General features: G+C 36.5%; 1 protein-coding gene across 3 annotated transcripts; it reads left to right on the top strand.

Moving 5' to 3' along the window:
- Positions 1-1818: 1818 nt before the first annotated feature.
- LOC129281027 (probable E3 ubiquitin-protein ligase RNF144A-A) lies at positions 1819-24203 on the top strand. Of its 3 annotated transcripts, none has more exons than XR_010296180.1 (10): positions 1832-1923; positions 9280-9771; positions 10637-10741; positions 12141-12201; positions 13680-13837; positions 14569-14699; positions 15421-15565; positions 17634-17723; positions 19117-20071; positions 20478-24203. XR_010296180.1 is itself a non-coding variant. In XM_064111749.1 (9 exons), exons 2-9 carry the CDS (start codon positions 9352-9354, stop codon positions 19252-19254), a joined length of 1248 nt encoding a protein of 415 aa, XP_063967819.1. In that variant the 5' UTR covers positions 1819-1923; positions 9280-9351; the 3' UTR covers positions 19255-24203. The 3 variants fall into 3 exon arrangements, 1 of the variants encoding a protein (XP_063967819.1); XR_010296181.1 differs by having other exon boundaries at positions 19117-20079; positions 20478-21076; XM_064111749.1 differs by having other exon boundaries at positions 1819-1923; positions 19117-24203.
- Positions 24204-25361: the final 1158 nt, after the last annotated feature.

Raw genomic sequence — 25361 nt, 5'->3', positions numbered from 1 at the left:
AATTCGTCCAATTACCAACTTGTCTCCTATCATTCGGTCTACCATCAGTTCGTCCACTATCCACATTGTCCAAGAGCCATTTAGTCCTTATACCATTTCTTTTAATTGGACTAAGGGTGCTAATTGGACGGAATGAATAAAAATGAAATGGATATTAGACCAACTGGTTATGAGACGAAATGGTCATAAATGAACTGCTGATTAGATAAAGTGATGATTGGATCAAATGGTTATTGGACCAAATGGTTGTAGGACGAAATGGAATGGCATTAGACTAAATGAAGGTAGACATTGTGATGAGTGGACAAGTTGGCAATAGACGAATTGGCGTTTTACCTGCATGTCAAGGGTAGAATCAATATTTTATAAGTGGGGGGGGGGTCAACAAGTTGATCTTTACTTAACAGAGTTGCTTGACAAGGAAGAAATGGGATCTCGGCCATGATAAAATGGCCTTGTAATGATTTCCTGGGCAAAACTCTGATAAGCAGAAAAGCATTTTAAAAATGCCTTTGCAATATAATTTTCCTAGTTGAGGACACTCATGATGCAGGGGGAAACGTTAAAACATTGAAGAATTTCATACCCCATGTTTCACAGTCTTGATTGTTGGGTTCTCCCATAATCACTTTCATTCACTCTTGCTAAAAAAGAAGACAAAAACTGAATTTCATAAACTGTACAAGGCTAATGGTGGCATGGACATGTGTTGAAAGCTTTTTTAAAGCTATCATAATAATTTGCATAATGCAAAACTTATTTATCCATGGCAGGATCTAGATTAAAATCATTTTAATCTGGGAAATGGTGTAAAACTGCATTCAAACCTATTTTATTTCCAAGATTTTAAGAAAATTCACCGTCTGCGTATATATATTCTGCACAGATGAAGCAACATGTGACAATTTTTTTTCTATTGGAATCTGTAAATATCATTTAAGGTCAAGTCCACCTCCCCCCCCCCCCAAAAAAAAAAAGGTGATAAATAGTTTAAGCATATAATACTGAAAATTTCATCAAAATTGGATGTAAATAACAAAAAAAGTTACACACCTTTTGAACCATTACTTATCTTACGCACTCGGTGATCTGCAAACGAGAGATGTCACTCTTGTTTTGTTGTTATATACAGTATTTCAATTTTTACACATTTGTTCCAATTAAAGAACCTCTTGATTGAACCACATAAAAAATAATATAATTCCACATGTAAGAGGGAGGAATAAAACTTTATATTTCACATATGATCGGGGACAAAATCAAAATATTTCATATAATAAAAAATAATTAATAGTGAGTGGGCGAAATAAGCCCCCCCCCCCCCCCCCCCCTCCCCGCTCCATGTACATGTATACCAATAACCAGGATGTCCTATATAGAACTGCTGTTTTGTGAAATCATCGACCTTCTGGTCCATGTGGTGAAATTGCATGCGTACGTAATAAAAATTCTTATTGTTGACTTGAAATTTGAACAATTAACAGCTTCCACTCTACTCGAAACGCTGAACTATTTACAGGCAATAAGGCTAGATATAAAGAAGTCGCGACACTGAAGGAGAATTCAAGCCTTTTGGGGGGCTCACATGCACTCAGAATTTGTTTTTATTGTCAAGCCGTTGCAGTACCCATCATTTTTTTTGTCATGAAAGTACATGATGAAGAAGAAGAATTAAAAAGGTATAGGCCTACATGTTATAGGCATAACGCACCCCCCCCCCCCCCCAACAAAAAAAAAAAAAAAAAAAATCGTACGCAATCTTTTTTTTGTTTTTTGTTTTTGCGCGTGAGCGGCGCGCGTCGGCCGCGCGCCCTTATCATAACAAATGACGACTTTGCTTAGTAAAACTAGTAGTACGTGCATGCAGTGCTTATCGCGATGTCACCGATCTTCTCCTGGCTTCAGAATACTTGTAATGTACCCGTAAGTTCAATAACAGTTTGCATATCTATTTGGTTGAGTTTGTGTTTTGCTTATTTTATTTTTGTATCATTTCGTGTAATACGGTACCACAGGTAAGATTAGGCACTGCTAAAATCGGAGAGCGTCGTAGGTTTGTTTTTTCTTGACAACCTCGAAGACTCTGAAGACAATATCGATACTGGCTAGTGCGAAATCTATATCATACATCTTTGTACAGGGCCGACACGTTTTTGTGATGTACGATTGTGATTGTACAGGAGCCAAAACTCCCAGTTTGCCAATGGACGCGCTAGCTGTGCATGCCAAATATGGGAATTGAAAAGGTGTCCATCAATATATGTGCACTAGCCTAGCCTTGAGGACTACGTGATCATATTTTTTTATGATTATGATATTGTCATTTGATCATAATCATGGAGCCTTGAAGTTAACCGCCTCCCATCATGCCCATATAGTATATAGCCTTATAGGGCCTACATGATATATACCACTCACACTAGTAGTAGTACGAGGTTAGGTAGTAGTAAATTTTGCCCTCTTTAGACGAAAATTGATATCGGCGCTGACCAAATTTTATCTCCGTGAAATCTTCACTAAAGATCAAGAAAATATACATATTTTTTAGAAGAAACTTCAAGGAGAAGTAACGGAAGGATCTAAATGATTGGGTAAGTGTCATAGCAGAATGTGAAATCTACGAAGCCCCAAACCGGACATTTTTGACATCCAAAAAAAAAAAAAATTATCACGTACGTACGCAGTATTATTACGTACGTACGTAATATTATTACGTACGTACGCAGTATTATTACGTACGTACGTGATAATTATTACGTACGTACGTGATAATTATTACGTACGTACGCAGTATTATTACGTACGTACGCAGTATTATTACGTACGTACGTGATAATTATTACGTACGTACGCAGTATTATCACGTACGTACGCAGTATTATTACGTACGTACGTGATAATTATTACGTACGTACGCAGTATTATTACGTACGTACGCAGTATTATTACGTACGTACGTGATAATTATTACGTACGTACGCAGTATTATCACGTACGTACGCAGTATTATTACGTACGTACGTGATAATTATTACGTACGTACGCAGTATTATCACGTACGTACGCAGTATTTATTACGTACGTACGTAATGTTATCTCCCAAAAGGTCATACATGAAATCTGATCACGCGCGCTAGCGCGAAGCCCGCAGGCTTTAAATTTTTATGTGGGCCTACAATAGGCCTTCTGCTTTGATTGTTCCCGCATAGAATTTCCCTTTAAATACCAGCCTCTTCAAATAGTTTTTCTTTTTTTAAACACCTATACATCTTCACTTAATTTACATCAATTAATACCATATCATATTCAAATTTAAGCAGAGAACGAAGCAATTTCAAAAGGGTGGTAAAATAATAGGGGCTCATCCCAGTGTCGCGTGTGGGTACATTTTTGAAAAAAACTGTCTCGCCAAAACACTAACATAACAGGCCTTTAATTGTCCTTTCCCCAATGTGTTTCTAGCAGTTTCTGAAAGGAATGGTTTAATTGAAAACACAGCCTGATGACGAGAACAAATGAAATGGTTATCATATGAATATTGTGGGTTATATAGCAGGGACCTGCATGGGAACTCGCTGAAGCACCCCCAAAATTTTTCCTGGGGGTGCTGCGTGTATTATTTTCCATAGGCAGCACCCCCACGAAATCAGGTTCCCTTTGTATTTTTTATATATGTTATAATGTACATATTATCACATCCGACAATCGCAAATCATACAACGTCTTTCACATATTCCAGTAACGCGACTCAATCAAGCTCCGGCACGCCGATACCATACAGACGTAGTCGCGCGCGATACGTGATAACCATTATAGTTTACACACTGCATGACTACTCGATAGCAGGGAGGGACAAGGGTGTGGTTGGACTTGAAACTTAGAGGGTTTTATGTCGAATCAAGTGTGGGCGAGCCCGACCGCCCGTGTTTTGTATAAAGAATTACAATTCAGACAATAAAAATCAAATTTCAGTCTTTTTCACCCTGCCCCATGGCCCTGGGAAGCGGGGGTGCTGGGGGTGAAGCACCCCAAAATGTGGGGGTGCTGCATGTGTTATTTTCCATAGGCAACACCTCCTGGAAATCTAGTGGTAAGTTGATGAATGACAGAAATGTAATGAAAATGAACGACGTTTTGTAGACCCCCACCCCCTTAAGAATTTTCCGACACAGTACTTAAAATAGTGTTTAAATTCACCCTTTTTCAAATCGGAATATCAAATATTTTCTGCTCGTGCTTCGCACTCGCATTATTGATTTTTATAATAAAAACAAAGTATTTATATACAACGCCCAGATACTAAAGGGCTAACTCTAAACACGCGCACGCATGTTTATTCAGATACGCAGCTTGTTTTGGGGCTACTCCGGGCTGAAAATATTTATATCAAATACAATTTTATGAAAATCTGATAACAAATAGTTAAGTTATTTAATTCTAAAGTTTAGCAATAGTTTATGAAAATGGTGATATGCATGTCGTCATGAATATTAAATAGGTGGGTTGACATGTGCGGAAATCTCTTCCCAAAGGTAGAGGGACCAGGGCCTGCATGGAAAATTTGACAAGCATAAAAAAAAGAAAAAAAAGTTTTTCACCCAAAATGTAAGGTCATTTAGTCCAAAAGCTATTATTTCGATTGTGAAGTGATGTATTTTTCTCCATGAAAGACCAAAAATAGTAGGGGGGCATTTGATATTGTGTCCCCCTACTATTTTTGGTAGGGGGGACACGTCCCCCTGTCCCCTCTGGGATTTCCGCCCTTGCGGGTTGAAGATATCACATCCCCACTATCCTGTTTCTTGTGTTATAACATGGGAATCAAAATTGTTTAATTTTTTCATACCAGTGTGAATGATATGTCTCCCTTATAATGAAATAAGTTGCAGCAAAGAATATCTAATAGACTAAATCAGTTGTCAATTCAACTGTTTTTTGGTTCTTGAAGGGAAAATATCAAATAAACCTAATTTTATATAATAAAATACAAAATAACAATTGGGGATATGACATCATCAGTTTGCTCACTGAATATTAATGAAGACATGCTTAAAACTGTTTCACCGGAATAATGCTAATCTTTAAAATGCAATAACTTTGATATTCCTTGTCGGATTTTGATCAAATCTTTATTCTTATGTTCGCCTGATTTCTCTTTATCTGTTCAAACCATATTGCATTCAGTGTGGAGTTTCAGATCAGAATATCAAAAATTTTCTACTCGCGCTTTGCGCTCACATTATTAATGTAAGAATATATCCAATTACCCATCATTTTCTTGATTTTCAAAACATGAATAGAATGTCCCAATTATCGGTCTGAAATCTCAATTTTGTTTCCGCTCGCTCTTTGCGCTCGCATCAATTGTATAGTTATATACCTATCCTGTTCATGATTAGAAAAGTGCTTAAGATGTCCTGTTTTTAGGTCTGAAATCTCATTTTTAATTCCGCTCGCGCTTCGCGCTCGCATCAATTGTATATTTATATACCTATCCTGTTCTTGATTAGAAAAGTGCTTAGAATGTCTCGTTTTTTTGTCTGAAATCTCAATTTTGTTTCCGCTCGCGCTTCGCGCTCGCATCTTATCCTGTTCATGATTGCAAAAAGTGCTTAGAATGTCCAGTATTTAGATCGGAATGTCAATTTTTTCAGCTCGCGCTTCGCGCTCGCATTATTTGATTGGTGATATATGAATCGTCTTAATGAGTAACTGCAAACATTCCTTATAACACTTTCCTTTCGATCAGACCAGAGCGTATATAAAAAATATCTGCTCGCACTGATCACGTTCGCAGTTATTATTTGTTACATACGCATCTTGTTCAGGACCACAAACATTGCTCAAAATATTCAATTTTTCAGGACAAAATACATGAATTTCCCCCCCAAAAAATAGCTCGCGTTTCGATCGCGCTCGACTTATCTCATTATATATCTATGTTCTTTTATAAGAAGAAAGCTAAGAAGTGACTGTCATATATATGTATATATATATATATATATGTGTGTGGGGGGAGGATTGGTTGGTGTGTGTGTGGTGCCCTTAGAGGTGTGTGTGTGTGTGTAATTATGGAAAATTCAATTATTGTGTCCCCCCCCCCACCTTTGAGGAGAGATTTCAGCACCCCCACTGAAAAAATCGTTCCCAGGTCCCTGTTATATAGGCCCTATATTCGATGAAAAGTCATGATCATCACCAGCATGACTATGGTCCAACCATGGTCCCAGCTAGCAAGCTGACGTTGGTTGGGCCAATGCGGGGTGCCGATGTCGGCCACATTCGGCGAATATCGGATTCCATAGACCAATGAAAATTAGAATACTACGTACGTACGTAATAATACTGCGTACGTACGTAATAATACTGCGTACGTACGTAATAATTATCACGTACGTACGTAATAATACTGCGTACGTACGTGATAATACTGCGTACGTACGTAATAATTATCACGTACGTACGTAATAATTATCACGTACGTACGCAATAATACTGCGTACGTACGTAATAATTATCACGTACGTACGTAATAATTATCACGTACGTACGTAATAATTATCACGTACGTACGTAATAATTATCACGTACGTACGCAATAATACTGCGTACGTACGTAATAATTATCACGTACGTACGTAATAATACTACGTACGTACGTGATAACTTTTTTTTTTTGGTTGTCAAAAATGTCCGGTTTGGGGCTTCGTAGAAATCCCTAATGATGTGTGATGTTTTATGTGGGCGAAAGCCCAGTAGTATATGGATGTGTCGTGTGTGTCGCGTTATTATGAATGATATTCCTTCGCACGCGAGATGATATGAGCCCAGGGGCTTACCGTGTATTTTACCATACTCAGTCACGGGACTAGGGTGATTTATGGTATAAATATTTCTCTAAATGAATTGTGAAAACAGAAATTATGCACTTACAACGATTATATGGATGAAGGTCTAACGAGTGGCAGTTTCCTGACATCTGGGCACAGACTAGGGTGTCTGGAGAAAAAAATTATTTTTCTTATTTCAAGAAAATATCACATTTTCTTTGTGAATTTGAAGAGAAATGACCTTCAGACTGACAGAAATGTAACATTTTTGAAAAAGATCCAATTATTGGCTGCAAAAAAGAAGAATGAAATTAGGTAAATTTTCAGCATTTCTCTGCCATAGACTGTGTAGTTAAGAAATGGACACACACAAATCCAAATTTTTTGCTTCCGAGAGCTGTTATAAATTTATTATTAATGCCAAAAACTTGTCCATAAAGAGTCCAATAGGATTTTTTATGCTCTATCTGATGGTATGATTTTTATAAAGATTCGGAAACCAGATCACAATGAAAAATTGCGACAAAGTGAAAAAAATTGTGCAAAACAGAAATTTCATTTTCCCATAGAAAACGCATGGAGAAATGGCAATCTCAACACACACAAAAATAAGGGTTTGCAATTTATCTCTAAATCCTTATTTAAAATGATCATATAAACTTGTCCTTACTGTCAAAAGAAGCCCCTGAATTTTCTCTTTCCATACATGCCAAACACAAGTTAATAATCAATTCAGATCACATTTTTCTAGTATCCTGAACTTCCCCGAAAAAATGTGCCATATTTTCCCCTAAATTAGCCTGTTTATGCTGACACTTTTCAGTGTGGCTTCAGACACCCTACACAGACTGGAACCTCAAAAAACGAAAGTTATCTCCTTCTACCCCCGTCTCGATAGGCCATTTTTGTTATGAATAATAGGCACTTAATTCAGGTGAAAGTTAGGAAAGGCTGTTCCAGCATGTTTAGATACTACAAGGGAAAGACAAGGCACAAAAACTATTTTACACGTAAATCGATGCAAAGCGTTACGCGAAGTTAGCAAAGTGTCCAATCTTTTTATTGTTAAGACTTTGGTGGAACGTTTGTCGACAAACAAACATACAATGTAGGCTCGCACTGCTAGTTTTGTTTGAGAGAAGCAGTTCGTGATTAGACATTGACTACATGTACAGTACATGTATGCACAGTTCTGATTATTTTAACAAATGACTTAAATGAAATCTTGGAAAATCGATGTGCAGTTCTAGTTTACCTGAGGCTTTGGCAATCTTAGTGTCATGTGGGGAAAATGTATGCATATTTTAAGATAGAGGCAATATTGTGATTGTCTATTATTTATAATCCCATATTTTCAAGTTTTCCTCCAATTATTCCAGAGGTACATGGCTATTAATTGTTAAATGAATTATTTCATTTTTTATTGTTCATTTTTATTGTTTGTATCTCGTGTACATGTATGGTCAGGTTCAAGGCACTTGCTCTCTGCAACCACCCTGTGGCCTGTCTGTGGTGAATCTACATGTACAGTGTATGCAGCATACAACATACGTTTTGAAAAATCTTTTAAAATGTCACTATAGATACTATTGTATAAACTAAAAATACTTGGTTCCGTGCAGTTGTGATTTTATTTTTCATTATGTATTTGTATTAACCAATAGGGATCATTTTTGTTTATTCTCCAGAGTGCTAAAAAAAAATTATTTTGAGCATATTTTTGTGTGGGCCCTCTTTTGTTGGAAAGTTTAATAAGAACTTTGGTCTGATTTGTCACCAAACCCCTTTTTTTAATTTAGAAAAAATTAACAGAATTCAATTTGTATAAAGCCAAGTTTTATGATGAATAGCTGATAATGGAAACTGACAGTGTCAGAAAAATCAAGCATTTATCCCCAAGAACGACAGAAAATAAGTGAAATATTGCCAACCTTATTTCACCACACTGGGAGTCCTAATAGAGGACAAGGTATATCATAACTATGTACATTGGATGAATAGTCCAAGGGAATATCCCCTCAAATATCCCTAAAATTTATTTTGACTTCATGTAAAAAAAAATTGCTACATGTAAATTATGCAAATTTATATGCAAAAATGGATGCCCTCATTTGCATAATTTGAAATAGCACCTTCTAATGGGTCAATCTAGAATATTCACCTACACTCCAGGCCGGGGGGAGGGCCTCGGAGGCCCCCCCCCCCCCACCTCAACGATTCGCGCAATATTTTCGCCGCGCGAAATTTTTAACCGCGTCGCTCGCTGAATTTTTATTTTCAAGTCTTGCGCAATTTTTTAGACCAGTTTTGGGTCACCCGGGTACGCGGTTCAGAAATTAAGCAACATTATGTATAAAATGCATTATTTTATATTAAAAGGATCATGTATTCAATTGTCCATGTTTAATGTATGTGACTGAATTGAGACTTCTTGTTCCTTTTCTTTTAGATATACCTGAATTCAAGATTTCAAGTGACCATGGTTGTGTTTCTGTAGTTACACCATTCATTGAGACTGAAGATGGCTGGAAAGGAAGCCTTCTGTATGTCAAATCCATTACAACCAGAAAGTAGTCCAGATGCCATCCGTCCATCTTTGACATCCCTTCGAACCCTATCTCTGGACGAGACTAAATCACTATCGGATCAAGGCTGCTGCAGTACCAGTACAACCTCAGAAAACTCCTTTCCACAAGAGTCCCTTCCCTCGTCATCGTGGCGTACGCTGTCGTTGGACGAGAAGCTCCTACGGGGGCGGGGAAGCGGGTCCTCCCGCCGTCCGTCCACTCATGAACAATACTGTCGGAGGGTATCGTCGTGTCATACCATCAGCGGAAACCTCGCCCTCGACCCTATGATCACCTGTAAGCTTTGCCTATGTGAATGTAAACTACAAGAGATGCATCAAATGCACATGTGTTCCTGTCTTTACTGTAAAAAGGTAAGTTAACTTTTGATGGTAGTGCTATCCACAAGGAAACCTGCAGATCAGATACATGTACATGTAAGAAGCTGCCAATCTATCCTATAAATACATGTAGGTAGAGGAATAAGAGGATGCTGCAGTTGTTTACTGTCATGAATCTGATGATCAAGACTGGGATTTGATTTGTCTCGTCGTTTTTTTTTCGCTCTGTTGCACTACAATTCAAACCATCTGTGGTATTCTGATCGGAATATTATTTCTGTAGACTTTCAACTCTATTCAATATTTTTGCTACAGGTAAAGTCAATAGGATCTGGGGCCCGATGCAGAAAGAGCTACATGTACAATCAATTGCAACATCATGAATTACACGCAACTTCATTATCATCCAATCAAGAGTGTGCATTCAGGGCTTGCCCTGGATTTTGTTGGCTTGTGTAAAAGGCTCACCTATTTGCAAGTGGCTCCAAGTGGCAAAGTATAATAATAATATATTTGGGCTTGACTACAGTGTGCACTATTCAAATTCTTAAAAAGTTGTCCCAAAATTATCTTTGTCCAAGTTTGTGCAAATGGATTCAAGATACATGTACATGTATTATGATTATGACTTGTGGTGTTGGGTGATTATTACTAGTGCCCTGTATCAGAGGTGTTTTACAAGTAGTAACAGTTCAAACATTTTTTTTCTTCATTTTTTTATAGTATGTACATGTATGTGACATGATTTGCCACTTTTTAGTACTGAATGCTACACATAAATGTACATGTATATATACCCGGTATAAGCTCCGTGTCTGAATAAGGGGTTGTTTCTTCTTCTTTTTCATGTGATCTTTATTCCCATGCCTCACTTTTAACACTTTGCATTCATTATCAGTGTCTTCAACAGTACTTGGGAGTCTTAACAGAAGAGGGCGCTGTCTCTGTTGTAACATGTCCAGATGCTGCCTGCAAGGAGCATGGCAAGATATCCGATGAAGAGGTGAGATCAGAAACAAATTTGTAAGGGAATCCTTCCTGCAAATTAATTATTAGCCAAATTAATAAAGGAGAAAATAAAATAGAAACTTAGGTGGTTAATACTAGATCTCTGGCTTGAGACATTGCAAGACAGCTGTCTTCTTGAAAGGTCAAGTCCACCCCAGAAAAATGTTGATTTGAATAAATAGAGAAAAATCTAACAAGCACAACACTGAAAACTTCATCAAAATCGGATTTAAAATAAGAAAGTTATGACAGTTTCGCATATTTTTCTCAAAACAGTTATATGCACAACTCAGTGATATGCAAATGCGAGAGTCTATGAAGTATGATGTCCATCACTCACTATTTCTTTTGTTTTTTATTGCTTGAATTATACAATATTTCAATTTATACAGAATTGACAATAATGTAAAACTTGACTGAACTACATAATGTTAAACAATGTTAATTCCACAAGTTCAGGGAGGAATAAAGCTCGATTTCAAGTGACATGGGTGAGAAAATAAGAATATTTCTTATTTCAGATAATAAAGTACAAAAGAAATAGTGAGTGCGTGATGTCATCAGTCCCCTCATTTGCATACTGGCAAGGCTGTGCATATACTGTTGTGTGAAATTTTAAAATGTCATAACTTTTCTTATTTTACATCCGATTTTGATGAAATTTTCAGTGTTATGATTGTTGGATTTTTCTCTTTTTATTCAAATCAACTTTTTGTCGGGGTTGACTTGTCCTTTAACTTATCTTCATTATTCGATTCACCATGATAATCAACCTCTATGGTTGTGGGATTCAGCAGGAAGGCAAGACAATATTTTCCACAACTTACCTGACTTTGTTGAACGTGAAGATGGAGGTCGTGATACACCTTCATCTTTTCACAGGCCTCAGAATGGGATTTCGGAGGTGGCAGGGGCATTGATTGGCTTGTGGTAATAAACCAATCCAGACGATAGCCTCTTTAAAATGGCTGTTTGAAGGTATAAATATGAATTCAAAACTTGGTGAAACTAATCCGAATGGCCCATACATGTGGGGTTTTTTTTAAGCCCCAACGCACACTTTCAATGTACAAAACGGGAGATGGGGAATAATGTGGATAGCCTTGAATAGAGGATGGGGGTTAACGCGACGTGCCGTGAGGCTACGCACTCTTCCTGTCCAAGCCGCGTTCATATATTCTGAGCATGTCATTTGCATATAAACGTACATCGACTGGTGTACATGTGGATTTGTACTGTACACATAAATTTGCTTGGGAAAATTCTAAACATCAATTTCTCAAATGATTATTTGATTGTTTTTATTTTTTTAAAGAATGTCTTCTTTTTGTCTAATCCAGCAAGGTATTGAGTTTTATAATTCTATCGCTTTTTTAATTTTTTTTCATCTGAAGATTCGGTTGCTGGTGGATGATGCTTCTTTTGAAAAATTCAAGAAAGTTAAGTTCATGAAAGGTAAGATGACAATTTTTGTCTGAAAGAAAAAAAATTGAAATAAAGATAAACTACATGTAGGTTAAATGTGATTTGATTGTTGTGTTATTCAATCCGCTCCAATAAATTGAGATGTTTTGTGGAGTTTTTTGTTTGTTTTACATGTCTCGCTTGCAATAACTGAAATCCCTGTAACTTTCCATTGAAAATACAGTAAAAAACAAAGAATTACATAGGAAATTTAGAAAACAATAAAATACATATTAAAAAGTGAATGCGATGTTGAAATTATTTTAAAGTACATTTGATTAAATCTCTATGAATAGCCTGTGTATAAAAAATTAGCATTCTAGGGGTATTATTTAGTTAATAAGAGCAAACTTTATTTTACGCATAAATTAGTACAATTAATGAGCAATGATATTTTTCACAGAATTTTATCTTATAGTCTTTGTAGATTATGCCATGGGTAACGCGCTTGCCAGTTTTTGTCGCGATCGGTGGCAGAGATCAGAAGGAGGGGGGGCTTATATGAGATCTTAAATATGCCTTATATTTTTTGCTATTTCTGAGTGCATATTTTGGTTCATTGTGCAATTTTCTTTCAGAAAATATATTATAATAATAGAGCGTATACAGTGAGATAAAGACAAGTTGAAGTGGTATTCGCAAAGTTATGCAAAAATCACCAAGTAAGTAGGTGATCACATGACCTTCTATGAAATCCTACAACAGTTGTTTTGTGCATACATGTACATTTATAGAAAGGTTCTTGTCTATGATCTTTCAGGAAATAATCTTCCTAACAGGTGAAGTCATACATACAATCATGGATTGCTAAAATGTAAAATTAAATAATAACTTTGTTATTTTGTCAACAGATTTTCATGCAGTTTTCAGCAGTTTGCTCGGTGAATTTTACTCTAGACTAAAGATACAATTATCTTCAGCCCAGAGAACCCCACAAAACGTACAATATCAACATTTTGAAAATTTTACAGCACAATTAATGTAATTTCTTCGTGATGAATGTTTGGCATATGTGTATCAATCTAAGGGCCTCTGTACACCTAACGATTATTCTGCAGTTCCTGAACAGACCCTGGTTGAAGCTTTGATCAACAAGTGTGTCTCCACACAAAGACTAGCACATACAAAACTTGTTTCAATTCAGGAGCGAGAGGGCCTTCAGTACACAAGGCATGAGTAGGCTGCAATTCAGACCCTTTACTCGAGTGAAGGGTTTGCACAGCAGACTACCTAATGATAGCTCTGGGACCAGATTTTGTAATAAAACGAAGTGAAATTTAATGCAAATATTAAGATATGGAACATCCTTACTGTTCATATCAGAATACCATCTTTGTCAATTGTTTTTAACATTTTGTACTGAAAACTGATAAGATTTGCTTGTCACTTTTTCCAAATGGCTGTTTGAAAATCGATTGTCCGGACACACAACAACAGGGTATATATATGGTATTCTTGATTTTTTATAGAAGTGGAATTAGACCCAAGCCGTGCCTGGTGCCCGAGGGTGGGATGTAACACAGTCTGTAGGCAGACGGAGAAGGAGAAGAAGCAAGAAGGGGAACAAGGGAAGAGCAAAGGAAAGAAACTCCTCCGCCTCACTGGAAAGAAATTCAGCTGTTCAAAGGTAGCATGCAGGGTTGTAGTATTGATTAATTATGCAAATAAGCATATGAAATTTGCCTTATTTTTTTTTGATGGTTTTGCTATAGACTCATTTTATATAGCTAGTAGAATGCTAATTTTTGGCAAACATAAATTTTTACATTTCTAACAAAAATCTTCAAAAAAATTGCCCAAAAATAATTAATTTCCTATGTATCTTATTGTTTTTTAATTCTTATGTTTTTCCTTGTTTGAACTTTGTCAGGGATCCTTTAGAGATCTTAAATAACATTAAATAAATCCATCTAAACCAACAAAAGTGAAAATAATCATACATGTACATCTCTGATTTTTGGTTGAAAACAGAATTTGCATTGGCTCTGTACATGAAATCACGTTTTTGAGCAATTTTGGGACCGACATGCCCTTACCAAATATTGCGTACAATTCTGAACTGCGTACCCGGGCATCACAAATTTGGTCTCAAAAGATGTGCAAGACTTGAAAGTAAAAGGTCAGTGAGCGGCGCGGTCAAAAAAATTTGTGCAACGGTGTAGCGGCAAAATTGATATAGGGTTAAAATGTCATACATGTAACTTTCCTATTTTACATCCGATTTTGAATTTTTAGTGTTGTGCTAGTTTGATTTTTCTCTATTCAAATCAGCATTTTTCTGGGGTGGACTTGAACCTTTAAACCGTAGCTATCAGAATACCTTCCAATATTCATCATCTTGTTTTATCTCTTCTGCAGTGTGGGCTTACATTCTGTTCAATCTGCAAAGCACCTTGGCATGGGGCAAGACCATGTAGTAAATTAGCCAAAGGAACCGGAAGCGTTTCAGGGAAGTCCAGAGGAACCTCCCATATTCTTGATATGTTAGGGTGAGCATACATGTATGTTGTGCGCTATTATTCCACTCCCCTGTAACATGGGTTATAGTGAGAGGTCATTGGGCTTAATATTGATTTGTTTCATCCGAGCCTGAGCCCCCCCCCCCCCCCCCCTCTGGCCATATGATCTCCCCCAAAGTACCCCGGCCTGGAGAAGGTTAAAGCAAGTCTTGAAGAACGCACACTTTACTTTGCAGCTCCTAAACTGTGGAACCAAATTCTCATTGCAATAAGAAAGGCCCAGTTCCTGTTTTTAAGTAAATGTTTTAAACTCACCTGTGTAGGTAAGCTATTTTAAGATTGTTTTGGTGTTATATATTAAGGCATAACATGTTCTCATCAAAACTTGGCGGGGTATTATTTATTTAGTGGTTACACTATTTAAATTCATCGCTATTTATTTTTAGTAATACTTATTATGATCCTCTTATTAGCTCGCTACACTGTACAAGTTCATCTTTAATTATTCTTGTTGATTTTGGGATATATCATTAGTATTTCTTTTAATAGCTAGCTCTACATGTACTAAACAAGTCATTTAATATTTAATGATATAATATTTAATGATATAATATTTAATTATATAATATGGTTTGACTATTACTTCTATTTACAGAAGATTGCTACACTTTGCAAGTTCATCTTTACTTATTGTTATCAAAAGTTCTGATGATACATAATTATACTTTGTCTTGTTATTATTTTGTTGTAGTATTCAGAAAGAGGATTCGGATGAAGTGGCCATCAAACGTTGTCCATTCTGTCACATACCCATTGAAAGGGATGCAGGCTGTGCCCAGATGATGTGTAAGAACTGTCAGCACGTCTTCTGCTGGTACTGTCTCACCAATCTTGATGTGAGTATAGATCGGGGGCGTCGATGGGGGGAGCGAAATATAGGGTATTTATATTGCGCACATATCCACCTTGTTAGGTGCTCAAGGCGCTCCTATATTACCCGGCTAAGCTAGGCGTTCATAGCGCACACAGCTTTTTAAGGAATTACTTCCTACCGGTACCCATTTACCTCACCTGGGTCGAGTGCAGCACACTGTGGATCAGTTTCTTGCTGAAGGAAATTACGCCATGGCTGGGATTCGAACCCACGACCCTCTGTTTCAAAGTCCGAAGACTAATCCACTGGGCCACAATGAAATGAGCCACGGTGCGAGAGATTCATGAGGATAATCTGAAGGGTTGTATGGAAGCTGCAGATAAGGAAGCCTGCAAGATTATTAAAAAAATCTTCGTAGAAGGGGAGAAAAGAGATGTTAATTGAATCAATTGATCTATGTTATTTGCTGTACCAAAACCAACCGATAGTCTACCTGGGGCCCGTCTTACAAAGAGTTGTGATTGATCCGATCAATCACAACTATGGAAAGCCAGCAAAGTCAACATATAAAATGCATGTTTGTTCCAAAAAAATATTCTAGTTATGAATGTATATCCGTAAATTCAATGATATCTTGACAGCTTGGTGTGTTCTCCTTTGTTTACAAAGTACATTTTGCATGTCGATGGGGGGAGCGAAATGAGCCACGGTGCGAGAGATTCATGAGGATAATCTGAAGGGTTTTATGGAAGCTGCAGATAAGGAAGCCTGCAAGATTATAAAAAAAATCTTCGTAGAAGGGGAGGAGAAAGATGTTAATTAAATCATTTGATCTAAGTCAAGCTAAGGGGGCAGGGGTGGTGGTGTGGGGGTGGTAGAATGAAAATGTAACTAATTTATTAGATGTTTTACAATAGAATAGAGGATGTATTGAATAGAGAACATGGAGATGAAAAATAAAGTGTACTGTCTCACCAACCTTGATGTGAGTATAGATCGGGGGCCCGTCTTACAAAGAGTTGTGATTGATCCGATCAATCACAACTATGGAAAGCCAGCAAAGTCAACATATAAAATGCATGTTTGTTCCAAAAAAATATTCTAGTTATGAATGTATATCCGTAAATTCAATGATATCTTGACAGCTTGGTGTGTTCTCCTTTGTTTACAAAGTACATTTTGCATGTCGATGGGGGGAGCGAAATGAGCCACAGTGCGAGAGATTCATGAGGATAATCTGAAGGGTTTTATGGAAGCTGCAGATAAGGAAGCCTGCAAGATTATGAAAAAAATCTTCGTAGAAGGGGAGAAAAGAGATGTTAATTGAATCAATTGATCTATGTTATTTGCTGTACCACAATCTCATAATTCATGGGGGGATCGATCATTTCAACATGCTTGGCCATTCCTATGGAATAAACTTTTTACCAGCAAAAAATGCTGTCCTGCCGAGTTCCTACGGGAGTTACCACAAACAGAAACAGAAACTTCCAAAAGAAATCTTCAATGTTTCTTGTCTCACCACTTTCAAAAGTTCTCTAAAAACCTGGCTATTCACACAAGCTTTTTTTAAATAGGTAATTGTTATTTTCCCACCTCTTTTTAGTAGGATTTCTATCCTTCTTTTCTTTTTCTTTTCTTTATTTTATTGTGCCATGAGCATCTTTTTATGATGAATGCCGGCGCATTAGGTGGGGCTGGTGATGGTGGTGGTGGTGGGGGTGGTTGGTAGAATGAACATGTAACTAAATCATTAGATGTTTTACAAATAGAATAAAGGATGTATTGAATAGAGAACATGGAGATGAAGAATAAAGTGTGATTACCAGAGATTATTGGGAGCAAAATGAATCAGGTAAAAATATCCCAAGGAGTTTGGACAATAATTGAATAAAAGAGATACAGAGGTGGTATGAATTGCCAAGGAATGTTTGAGGAGGTAAAAAACATTTTTTGATCTCTCCCTGCCTTTGATTTAAGAAGGGATTGACATTTTACTACACAAAGACGAGTTTCCACAAAATAGAAGCTTTTAGTAATTCCAATACTTCACAATTTATACATTCATTTTTTTTCTCATTTTTTTTCAGAATGACTTTCTCCTGCGTCATTACGACAAAGGTCCATGCAAGAATAAATTAGGACATTCCAGGACAACGGTCATCTTTCATCGAGCTCAGGTAAGTTATCTCCATTAGACTACCTTAATACTCACTCGTGAAAAATGCAATATCAGGCTCAATGAAATGTAAATTGCCTCCTTGTCAATACCTGCTTTATCTATTGGGCAATTCCTTAAAATATGTAGTCCGACCCCCTTTATTTAGGTCCTTTATGAAATTTTCTGTCTTTGATTTATGGTTCTTATGACAGTCTCTGATGCTGTCAAATGACCATGACTTGGGGGTGTTGCAAGAAAATATTTGCAATCAATTGCAAATATTCTGTTGCAATTTTACAATGGATTGATCAATTTTAGCTGTAGCAAATCAGATTACACTCCTTGTTTCATGGAGCAGATTGTGCCGGTTGCCAACTAAATCACCAATTAAACCAATTAAAAATTATTCTTATCCTGTTGCAGAAAAGTTTTTAAAAACTGATTGAGCTATGAAATGGGAAGAATAGGGAAATATAAAAGTATAATGAATTGTAATGAATTCATTGATGCATTATAATTGCCACGAATATGGGGAAAAAATATTGTAAAGCTCAGCATTCCATAGAAATGTGGTTTAAGATTCCAGCTTAGACTAGGGTTAAACCAAGGCTTGATTATCAGAATATTGCCCTTAGGGTTAAACCATTTGTCTGTTTATACTACTCTGTTTACTGTCACTTAGCCAATATGATTAGGTGAACTTTTTATCAAACGAAACGTTCGTATGACAAAGTAAAATGTAATAGGTAGATGAATTTGAAAGTAACCCAACTTGATATTAGACTAAATGAGTATTGGACTAAGTAGATATAAGAACAAGTATAGAACAACTAGCAATTAGATCAAATTGAGAGTAGACTAAATAAAATGGTACTCTGCTAGCCACGGTTTAGCTAAACCTGGGTTAACTTAGACCGCACTTTGTTGGAGTCCCAGTTGTCAACTTATTCACCAATTACAAATTATTCTAATTCTGCCGCAGAAAATTGTGAAAGATATTGTTAATAAATTAATTGAGTCATGAAAGAGAATCAATAGGAAAGTACTCAAATGTAATGACATTTAATGAATGCATTGGTACATTACAATTGCATCGATTATGGAAAAATATGGTGCCCAGCATTTCATAGAAGTTTGGTTTAAAATTCCAGCTTAGACTAGGGTTAAACCTAAGTTTAATTATCAGAATATCACCAAATAAGTGTAGGCCAAGTGGCATTAGACTATCCTTGAAGTAGACAGTTTGCAGGCTATGTGAATGTGAACCAAATGAAAGGCCAAGTTCAATGGGAAGTGAAAGGAACATAAAAAAACACTTAAAATTCCATCAAATTAGACATACATTTGTAGGAATTACCAAACCAGCTCTTTGACATAAACATGCTTTACAATACTTTGTATCTTTCCTACAGATTGTGTGTGTGTTTGCTGGCTTTGGATTCCTCCTGCTCATCGCGTCACCGTTCCTCCTCCTCGTCGCTCCGTGTATCCTCTGCTGTAAGAGCAAATGGGGCCATATGTGCGATGACATTGACGAAGTACCCGAATAATGAATGTATTGCGTTTCAGAAATCTGTTCATAAGTTACGAGTGACTTAACATGCGACTTCTGCCCCTTTCTTGGGTTAAAATGATACATCTCTGTTACATGAATAATGAATCTATTGTGTTTCCTAAAACCGTTGGTAAGTTATGAATGACTTTACCCATGACTGGTGACCTTCTCTTGTGCCAAAATCCTTTAGCTGACTTGTACGAGTTGTGCGTGATATTGTGCATTACTTTACAGACACCCCTGCAAAACACTTACCAATCCCTTACCAGGGCCCTGTTGCATTAAAGTTACTGTTATGTAATAACTTTGCATTGCAACGGTATCTTACCCGGAATCCTTGATTTTGATTGGCTGATGAGCATTGTTACCATGGTAGTTACCATTGGATGGCAAAGTTACCATAATAGTTACTTTTATGCAACGGGCCCAGGTAGTGTTTTGGGTGTTTTCTCTCCCTTTCTTTTTTGTCAGTACTTCCTTCACGGACACAATAGGACACATTATCTTTGGCTGGTACACATTTTATTGACTGAACAAAGGGCATTTATACCAGAGACAAAATTTTCATTGACAAGATAAATGCCCATGCCACCACTTACTTAGGGAAAATAACAAGCAGAGTGCTGTATAGATACATTACTACATGTACACTGTTCATTTGATTATGGCTTTAATAGCAACACAGAATTCATGCACTTTCACCACTCCCTGGGGAGCATTCTATGAAGAGCTTCCAAGCTTGTATGCTAGGCATACTATGTTGGCATTTGCATTCTGTTATATTACTCTGCACATGGATTCACGCACAATTGGTCCCCTCGCTCAGGCATGCCAACCGTTCCCTTTTGAGAGTATTTGTTCCTCTTTTTTGCTATGAATCAACTAATACTTTTTTGTATGGTTTGTTACTTTTTTTGTATTTCCGATCATGGAGTATGTTTTATACACTGCGCGTGACACCAGCGCCGTTCCATCAGTCCCAGACCGGAAAAAAACAGGGACATTCTTGCCTTCGAGCACATGCTTAAAAGGGTGAATTATCAAGTTTTCAAGTAGAGTCATTTCCAGTTTATTCACCGATCTCACGACAACAGGCTGGCGATTGTTACGTTGAGACAAATTTCTAAAAATACTCTTTTTGTCAAAAAATACTTTTTTTTCCTCCTGAGAATACTTTTTTTTCCTTCTAAGAATACTTTTCTTTTTTAAGGTTAGCAGGTCTGCTCGCTGCACATGAAACTTCATATTATAATTTCAGAAAAATGTAAGTTGTATAAAGGGAAACCATGGATTGAATTAATCCAAGGTGCGCAATCGACTGCCATACCCCCCCCCCCCCCTTCCCCATGTTCATCCCATTGGTGTTGGATATTTTGTGTGGCCTTTACATGTTTAAATTTTTGTGCTATGGTATAGGAATGTGCCATATAAAAAGTGGCCTAGCCCCAAAAATATTAAAATTGGAGGCCTAGGAAACCAAAGAATGAGGTATGGTTGTTCTGTGGTGATAAGAAGATAAAATTAGATAATTTTGTACTTGTAGACAGTATTTTTTTGGGGGGAGGGGGGGTCACAAGGAGTGAAGTGTGACTTGGAGTAATGCAATCTTAATACGCAGTAGCGCATGACCTCTTAGTGTGACTTGAGTTGACCAATGCGGTTATGCCTCTTATAACGCACGCAACTGGGAATTTAAGTGCGACTATAAAGTCACTCCTAAATCCTTGTTTGACATCCGTAAGTTTGAAATCCAAACTACTTTAGAATGCGAAGCACCTACATAGACAAGGTCTTTTATAATACAGACATGTTCAATTCGTTACTTGTGGAGAATTTAATGCTCATTCATTTTATTCATCAGAGACAGGGCTTCTAAGTAGTTATTCTTCACAGGTGTAAGGAAATGGTAGTATTTAGAAGTTTTTTTTTTTGCAGCATTGCTGAAGTACTATTAAGCGCAAACAATAATGGAATGTTAATCAGTACAAGTCATGTTTTATACCTTGAGCAAATATAAATTTTGTATATACGTTTTCTTTTGTCTGGTGTGGTTGATAATTAATATAAAGTGCACTTGGATATTTATTCAATGTCACTATATTTGTATTGGAGACATGGAACCTTTGCAAAGAGAGGTGAATATATTTTGATTTTTAGTGCAGCTGTAAGTTGCAAATATGATGATTATTCCCTAATCTCCATGGTAATTTGTGTATTAGTGTAGGAACTTTGTTGGACTTATACAAAGTGATGTTATAAAATGTTGTTTTGCAAAGGGCTGGCACCCTTGTTTTATGTTCAACAACAATTATGATGATTGAATGGCTGTAACAGTTCAAAGGCAGATGAAATCTGGAATGTTGTATGTTTATTGGGCTGAAGACGTTAGCCTTGTTCCTCAAATTGAACTTCACTGAGTGTCACTTTATCATGAACTTTCTTGGCATAATGCACATAATTACCAAATATAACAGGTTTTGAGTTCAGACAATTGTCCTGTACAGTTTTACATGTACAGGTGTAAAATAAATTGTTTTTAAACAGTGAAGACACTAGGCAGAATGGGGTTTTTTTTCATCAAGAAGGAGGTGAATAAGACAACATTTTCAAGTGGATAAAAGAGTGCTCTCTTTTTCCCTTTCTATCGCAAGAAAATTGAAGCAATATTTCCCTGTCAAAATCGGATTAAAAATGTGGCTGTTGCTGTTGAGAACTCAAAACCTATGATAAAGTGGTATGCAAAAGAGTTATTTGACATCACTTGTACATCGCTGTGCCATTTCTTTGGGAATTTATGTATTCCTCCAATATTCATGAGGATTGTAATTTCAACCCATTCTTTATTAGTCCTAAGGCTACAATTGATTGATTGATTGAATTTATTTTCTTCATTTCAACCAAATTGACAAAGTTAGTAGGAACAAAACAGAATATGAATAACAAAAATTTATAGGCCTATCATGAATATTCATAATTCATATGCCCATTCATGACATCATGATGAATAAGTTTGTGTCTGAAGGCCTGTTCATGAATATTTATGAGGACTACCCCTTCTACCATTTGTAGGCCTATTGGGAAAAAAATGTGTTTCTAGGTGTTGGAGATTTTATTGAGTTCAACACTCAATATCCACTGATAAATAAACAAATACATTTGTGTGAACAAATCTTTCTGTGTGTGTATGTTTGTGGTGTTTGAAAGCATGTGTAAGGGTGTTTATCATTTATCTGTAATATTTCAATAAGTGTTCTTCGGAGGGAGTCCCACGTTGTATTATGTGCAGAACCAGTTTAAGTGCTTTGGCAGGCTTTTTTTATTTTTATTTATTTCATTTTAAATATGTATTATCATTGTTTGGTTTTTTTTGGGGGGGGGTCTTTTTCTTTGCCTTTATGCTCGCGATTCGTCATTGAGCAATCAATGCCAGGTATGTGTTTATCTATTTAGAATTTACTTTTTTTTTTTTTTTTTTTTTTTTTTCATTTCACATTTTAATCCTCTTCAAGTGCATAGGTGTTTGGATTAATATACATGTAAATCTATTTAGCATTCATGTTTGTTTAGTAAAACACAAATGTCATTTTGTATGCATTAGTTTGTGATATTCTTTCTAATCACTTGAGAGCACTCACTGAAGTAGTATTGCAACATGACATGTATACTCTTTTACGGATGTATCATACATCTATTTGTATTTAATGAGATATGATATTGAGATGTTTAATGGGATTTTTTAATGGTTAAAAGCATGAAAAAGATGAATGGTTGATGATTCGTAATCATTAGCACAAATAATTTCACAGCAGATGCGTACATGTGGAGCTGTACCTATTAAAGACTTTTGGTACTTACACTAATTTCATGACACAAAAGACAGAGAAGTTTCATGGCATCCATTGAATTTCATCATACACAGATTAGCATTATTATGTTGGCCAATCATCATCTATATGCTGCATTGCATGTATAAAAGTGAAAATGTTTTTGTTTTTTCTAAAATATTTGTGGTGGCGTTGTATTACCTGATTGCGATACAGAAAGCCTGTCAAATGCTTGAAAGCACGCAACCAGAGGACTGAAGGCTGAAGGTCCTCTCCGAGGGACTCGATGATGGGGATGAATTTCAAAGGGCCCTTTGAAGTACCAAGTGGGTATCAAAACCAGGTCACATGAATCCGAAACCCCCACTCTACCTGCCGAATGAGCTGTTGCTATCTACAATTAGTCTGCAAACACAGACTCATATTTGTCACTTTAACCCATAACAGGTCTAGAGTTAAGACTAGACGCCAAAGGCTCTGTGCTCGGCAAATGAGAGACAGCCACAGAACATAGTGAATCTAGTCTCACTACTTCAGACTCTGCATTATGCACTATGCGAATTGTGAAAGCCAAGGGTCTGTACCTGCAGACTAATATGCAATGGCTTTTTCATATGTTGAATGCTTGTCATTTAAGAAGACAGAATTTTGTGTTAAGGACTAGGTATAATGTAGCTTATGGCAATATTAATTGAATTTAATTATAAAGTCGTGCACTTTTCCAACACATTGTGTTATCTGATTTATCCATTGTACTATACTTGTTATTAATCACCACAACAACATGGATTGTATTCACAAAGCAAGTATAGTGTTACAAATTTGAATTTATAGTTAATTTGTGAACATTATTTGTGTTTTATGAATTCTTCTCTTGTTTTGCTAATTATAGTAATATATTCAAAGTTATTATACATGTATCAGCACATTTGCATTGTCTTTATTTGCTCTATTTATTCTGTTGTATGTATATATGGGTTTTATGTTCTTGGTTTAGCATTCTGATTGAAAAATAATATACATATATATAACTTGCCACTATCACAGGAGTGTGTGTGCCCCCCCCAAAAAAAAAAAAAAAACCAATAATAATGATAATAATAATAATAATAAATGAAAATGAATATAAAATTTAAATAAATAAATAATGATAGAAATAATAATGAGTTAAATCTACCCAATTGCATTCTCTGTTTTATGTACATGTATCAAGGTTTGGTTTCATGAAGCTTTTTGTACTTTTCATTTTCACTTTGCTGAGCTCAAGTTTCAGTTAATAATTAACTAGTTGTAGTTGTCTGCTGGAATTTGGCAATTCCTGTACAAAGCCAATGGAAATCACATAATTCAGAAGTCGATGGGTTAACCGAGTAGGATTTTATCTGGAATAATTTCATCTGATTTATCGCAACTATGCGTTGCACAGAGATCTTTGTGAAAAGTAAAGGTTACCTTGCCCAGTTCGTACCTTCCCTGACCTTAGAAATCTGTTCAACTTTGATTTAGAAGAGAAATACCAGGTTTTGCTTCCCCAGGTCTAAAAAAAACATCTTTGACTTCGCAAAAATTGATCTTCCATAGGCCAAATATTTGCCCTACGGAAGATCAATTTTTGCAAATCTAACTGTATTTGTTCACAAATTTCCCCATTTCAAATTAGTTTTAGTTTTTGCAAAATTACTAATTGATGCAATTGGCTTGTCATAGTCTTGGCATTCATGAAGGCATATGTTGTACATACAACAATTATGAAGCACCCTTTGAGTGGATAGAATATTCATGGTGTGTTGATTTTAATACGATTTACTGCGTACATGTATCATGAAAATAAACTAACCTGTGACAGGAATTAATAAACCACATGATCCGTAAAGTTTGTTTATTTCTTCTACTTGTGTTTTACAATCGTATTTGTTGCAGTGGCAGCTCTAGCCAGGTTGAACACAATACCATTTCCAGGGGGGGGGGGGCAGTGGTGGATCCAGGAGGGCACATCTGGCTCGTGCCCCCCCCCCCCCCCCCTTGAGAGCCATAATAAAAAAATATGTAATATGCCATTTATACACAAGTGTGCCCTATTTTGAAAGTGAGGACCTTCCATTTTACGTGAAAACCTTCATTTTATTTTTTTTTGCTTGTCAAATTTTCATTTGGAAAATGTGCCTCCCCCTTGGAAAATCCTGGATCTGCCCGTGTATATTGATTTTGCACAATAGTCGGCCCCTCAAACCTTGTAGGTCGACACCTAGTTGGGACCACCCTGTCTAAGTACTAGGCT

The sequence above is a fragment of the Lytechinus pictus genome, chromosome 17, assembly GCF_037042905.1.
Source record: "Lytechinus pictus isolate F3 Inbred chromosome 17, Lp3.0, whole genome shotgun sequence".
Classification (NCBI taxonomy): domain Eukaryota; kingdom Metazoa; phylum Echinodermata; class Echinoidea; order Temnopleuroida; family Toxopneustidae; genus Lytechinus; species Lytechinus pictus.
Note: the sequence above shows the minus strand (reverse complement) of the source record. Positions and strands in the feature narration are given on the sequence as shown.